Genomic DNA, 5,673 nt, shown 5'->3' on the forward strand with positions numbered 1-5,673 from the left:
GTCTCCGACCCCAGACAGAAGAAATGATGTGAAACTGCCTAATGCAGAGTGAAAAGTTTGAACTGAAAACCCCAAACTGAAAAATAAACTTTTCTAATGAGGAAAGTTAGAAGCTGTTGATTGGGAGCCAGATTCAGGTCAGTCAGTCTCTCAGACGCAGTGCCTCTCTTCCAAACTGTGGCGCTCACTCTGAGGCTTTACTGTATGGGCTAATCCATGTGTGACAAATACTGTTTTGTTAGCAATGCTTTAGCTACAATTAGACTGAGTTTGTCAAGTCGTTCTTTGCAAATCAGATTGGAGTTCCCATAGCTGCGTGATGCTAAGACCTTGTGCTCACTCATCTCCAACTTGTGTGGTGCTTACAAGTGTCGAATGTATGTTCAAACTGCAGCTGGTAATCTCTGTGACTAAATGTGTTTGAAGGTGAAAATTTGAGTAAATTGTGTCGCTACAGGCAGCTAATTTCAGCGTTTCTCCACACTCTGCACTTGTAAGGGAATGCAGTTTCTTAAAATAACTTTGATTCTGTTGTCACTTTTAGATATCTACTGCATGGTGCCACAGACAGAAGAGCTGTGTTGAGTGTATGTAACAGTTGCAAGAACAATCATAGCAATAATCAAGTATTTACAAATGTGTTAATGTATATTCACCTTTACTGCTAACTGAATCATTTACTAAAAGTTCTGAAAATATAAAATCACTTACATACTATATGATCTGCTGCAGAGAAGAATATCACCACCTAAACTAACAATGATCCTATAGATGCCTAAAATAAAACAAACTACTGATAGACCGCTGCAATGAATTCAATACATCACTGGACTGCCTGACTGCTGTCATCCTTTTAAGGTAAGGCGACCACAAAAAGTCTAATCTATAGATGGTAACACTATAGAACAGAAAAGCAGCAAATTCTGACATTTAAAAGCTGGAATGAGTACAAATTGTGGCTGATTTCCTTTAAATTGACCACTTGATTAATCCACAAATCAATTGAGCACTTCTACACTCTTACATGTCAATGAAGCACAGTACTAATTTAGAAGCAAAGTACTGTAAAACCTTCTGTTTTTCTTCATTAGAGTAAACTACCTTTGTGGGTAATTTTTATCAAGAGGGAATATTTGACAGGATATCTTAATATTGTAATATAACAATATTAGTAACTGATTATATGTAATATAATTATTAATAGTAATAATTAGTAAAAATCCTCCTCCTTACACACAAAGCCCTCCATAACCAGGCTCCTTCCTACCTCACTGACCTGCTCCATCCCGCAGCCTCCGCTCATCCGACGCAAACCTTCTGACTCCACACCCCGGACCAAGCACCGAACCTGGGGCGACAGAGCGTTCTCTGTAGCTGCCCCCTCCCTCTGGAACTCTCTCCCCAAACCCATCCGTGGCTGACCCTCCAACATTCAAATCATGTAATGTAATGTATCTAAATACAGCACGAGATAAACAACCCCCAACCCCCCAGTTTCTCAACCTTTGAGGCGAGACCCCGTTAAAAACACCGTGCTGTGCATTCAGGGTCATGGGGGGGTTTCTTTAACTGATTTATTCTTGGTTTTGGAATTATTCCTCTGTGTTTTTTAAAAGTTCTACAATGAGTTTTTAACTGTTCAGGAAACTGACTCAATTTCACACCACGCTGTCTGTCAGAGGCTGTAGCAGGCTTTTAAAGTTAGAGTGAAGATACTGGTGTCATATAAAACTAGAAGACTAACTTATCCATGTCATTCTAGCATGTCATTACGGAGGTTAAATAACGCTCCAAAGTAAAGCTCAATTTTGGCGATGTATAAACTGGCATAGCCATGTTCCCCAAGATATCTGAATGAAAGGCCCCAGCTAAAGTCAGTGTTTGGTTCGTCCGTTCTGGGCTACTGTCTTGTCATGAAAATGAAAACATGGATATTATGATATTATTTCTAACATATTTATTATTATAAATGCTACACACTTTAAATAAAACTCACAACTATGCCTACAATATGGATCTCTAATTGCTCTGGTCAATTCAGAACCTAAAAAAAATGTAAAATGTAAACAAGCATGATAAAACCAGAAGGAAATCACAATTGGATTACGATCTGCACAAATTTAGCTATTTATTAAGTGTTCTTAACTGGCGTGGAAAGCAGCTAAATCCATCATGCTTATTTAAAGATAAAGAGACTGGAAATCTGATTTATTTGGACTCCCCTCTGCTGCCAAAAATCTCTTAACTTGGCAGGATGACAGGCAACTAAACATCTGTCCAGCCAAAGCAGCCACGACTGAGTCATGTGACTTTTGTTTACAAGCCTCGATTCCCTTCCACATGGTCAGTTTGAGCCTAAAGACATCCAACTGTAGGTGAGATTGCACCTCCAGAGTGAGCTTCAGCAAAGCTGTGAGACTTGGAAAGGAGGGCAAGTGAAAGCAAGGAAGAAGAGAAGGGAAAATAAAGACAAAGAGGAGGAGAACGTCAAGTTAACTGAGTTCCTTGTTTGTGTCGGTTTGGCTGTTTTCCAGCCAAATGGTACCCCTGATTGCTTCTTAACCACAGAGCTGGCACTTGCGGTCAGTCCGGATGCACCGGCACCATCTGGACCAGCGGTTCTCAACCATCTGCCTCTGAGCCCCGAGAACATACTGGCTGTGTCTGCAAATTAACTTCATGCTTTACCTGCCAAGATGCCACAAATGCCAAGAATAAGTTTTAGAAGAAAAAATACGTCTATCTTTCTTGTCTTCTATTTTAGTATCCTTGCACCTGCTATGTGTCACACATGGGAGTAACATTTATTTGCGTCGTATGGCAGACTCGTCACAGACAAATGAAAAACAGATGCTACTGGGTTGATAGAGTAATTTAAACTAGTTGCTATAACAAAAAACCTCTTTTACACAAATTGTACATTTAATCAAGTCCTACATCATGTGACAGTAAATCAATAAATCAGGTAGACCAGGGTTCCTAGCGCCAGTTGGTGATAGGCTGAGCTTTGTATTGGGTAAAACACTTTGAACAAGACATGATGGTTGGTGTTGAACAGTCATCTCTGGCTTTACGTGCACAAAATAATTTACTGAGAATGATGCTGAGAGAAATGATGGAATTCCTTAAGATGAAAACAGCTTCCAGATCAGAGGCGCCGAAGGAGAGGAGTGAAAAAAACGATAAGTAAATGATATCTAAACTCAACATCAGTCGAGACACAGAGGCATTCAACCTCGTTAGTTAGTTTTGCAGAAAAGCTGCAACTTATGATTATTTTCTTTTACAAATGTGCAAAAATAGCAAAAAGTGCCAGTTTGCAAATTAAATAGTATCTTAAAATGACTTGTTTGATCTGACCAACTACTCCTATTTAAAAAAAAAAATTAAAAGCCAAGATCTATTTTAGAAGCCAAAAACAGACTTTGTTTGGCATCTTTGATTGATAAATACATAAAGAATTCTCTTTTTTACCACAGGCCTCTTTGGGTGGTAAGAAAATGTGTCAATGAAAATAATATATATATTTTAAAAAGAATTCCTGTAGCTGTAGACTTTTATGATCCGGCTGATGTAGGAAGCAGGACGTGGAGCGTGGAGCGGTACACTTTTGTTCAGCTGTTTAACAGCATCAGATAGAGCTACAATATACTGTTTCCCGTGCACACATACAAGGTCCAACTTCATACCTTCCACAGTGTTGGCTTTATCTTATTAATGTGTTTTCACGTCTTTGCTGTGTGGAGCACTTTGTGATAAAAAAAATATACATATATATGCCAAGAACTGAATAATTAAAAGTAACTGACTTGACTAGACAGGCGGTGTAAAATGGGTCAGTGTCTCGGTTTTGTGTGCACTGGCCTCCTGTAGGACTTCCGCACACTGACACACGAACTGTGTCGACACACTGCCGAAAGATTAAATAATGATAAAGACCTTCATTTATTTTTATCATTTATTTGTTTTTCAGTACTTTTGGACCTTTGCTCTGCCAACATTTAACTCCTTCCTCCAAGCCAAGAGTCTCTCGTTTCCATGGTCAATACATGTTCCTTTCAACATGACTGTATAGTTTTCATTATGTTACAAGGTCGTAAAAGAAATTGAATGAATAAATAAAAAATAACATAGAAAATGAATGTCATAGAGAGTTAACAGTAAGGCAAGAAATTAAATTGCAGACAGTTTTGTGATGCCTGTAGCATTTTTCTTGCTCATCGACCTCTCTTCAAATTCTTTTCAGGCAGAAGAACAAATTATTCACATCAGGAACGAAACAATATTAAAATATTAGCTAGCAGCTGGAGAGGGTGGAAGGAATGTAACAGAAAAGAGAAAAGGCTTTAAACCGTTACTGAGACAGCGACCTTGCCTTTTAAAGACCATCTCGCTTCACTGCACTGAGGGCCCCCAACAAGCACTCAAGACTTTATCATTTCTAAAGGGCAGCAATTTGCAATTCACTGGAAACAGAAACCTTTCAGATTGAAGACACACGGCCGTCCCTCTGGCCTTGAGTTCTTCTGCATTTTTATGTTTTTGTCTGACATTCTCGCCCCCTCTAATGGGACACCAACATCCTTGGCAGTAGGTAGGTCCAGCTTAAACCTGCAGCTGTGTACAACTTTGGATACACAAGCTTCCAAAAAGGGAGTACCTGGTGATGCATATTTGAACACCAGCAGAAAACTCAGTCTCTACAGAAAGAGGAAAAAACATCCATTATTTCCATCACATGCGGCGTAAAAAGAGGAGAAAGCCGGCAATATCGCTAACTAGCTCCCCGGCAAGACCAGCGTCAATGGACTTCTTAAAACTGAACAACAGAAAATAATTACGGCCTGGGTAATTTACTCTAATTAATGATGGTAAGTATAGGGGGGAGATAATTGTTTATGTGGGGCAGCACAGTCCAGTGAACAGGCAGGAAAAGATCTCCTTCATTCTTTCAAGCACTCCTGAAGCATTTCCTGAAGTCTGCGATTAAAGGGTCAGTTCATCCAAATGCAACAAAAACAACATCTTGTTACAATGTAACAAAAACAACATCAGTACAATGCAATATCTCTTCATCATTAATCAGGGTGCCAACTCTTTTTAAGAAATCATTTTCCAGGCAACATCACTAGCTCACAAATGGTCGTATAATTAATCAGTTGACCTAGTATTGACACATATAACCCCAGTTTTATTCCTCCTTAATGAAATGTCTCAGGTTCATTACAGGCAGGTCAGCGATGATGAAACAATCCGCTCTAGCTCTTGGCTGTGCTTTACTACAGTTTACTTCTGTAACTTCTGTATCTGTAACATAGATGACTCGCTGCTGTTATTTGCACATTAATGATCTTTGCTAATTATAAATCCAGTGTGTTTATGTCCAACAGGCAATCCCCTGTACTCAAGCCGCGAGTGTTTGTAAAATGCACCGACCACTGTGATCCATCGCTGCCTTGTTGCCCTCAACAGACTGTGCTACTGTTGTTTTCCTCATTAACACACAATGGAGGAAACTTGCTTTTTGTGCTGAAAGAATAATCACAACAGCATGGAAATAACATGTGCAAGCTTTTAAAGGGGCGCACCACTGATTTTAAGAAGTACTCCAGTTGAATAATGTCTTCTGTGGATCTGCTCACTTTTTTAGGGCAGGACCTGAATGCCTCTTTA

At 39.4% G+C, this 5,673-nt stretch overlaps 1 protein-coding gene across 1 annotated transcript in view; it reads right to left on the reverse strand.

Annotated features, from left to right (window-relative positions):
• lcor (ligand dependent nuclear receptor corepressor) overlaps window positions 1–1,411 on the reverse strand; it is a 42,499-nt gene extending 41,088 nt beyond the window's left edge. The window contains exon 1 of the mRNA XM_035660117.1: window positions 1,277–1,411. Coding sequence (XP_035516010.1) covers window positions 1,277–1,411 — 135 coding nt within the window. The remainder of the gene's footprint in view (window positions 1–1,276) is intronic.
• Between the last annotated feature and the right edge of the window lie 4,262 nt (window positions 1,412–5,673).

Source organism: Morone saxatilis, unplaced genomic scaffold (assembly GCF_004916995.1).
Source record: "Morone saxatilis isolate NCDOM2014 unplaced genomic scaffold, NCSU_SB_2.0 Contig17, whole genome shotgun sequence".
Taxonomy (NCBI): Eukaryota; Metazoa; Chordata; class Actinopteri; family Moronidae; genus Morone; species Morone saxatilis.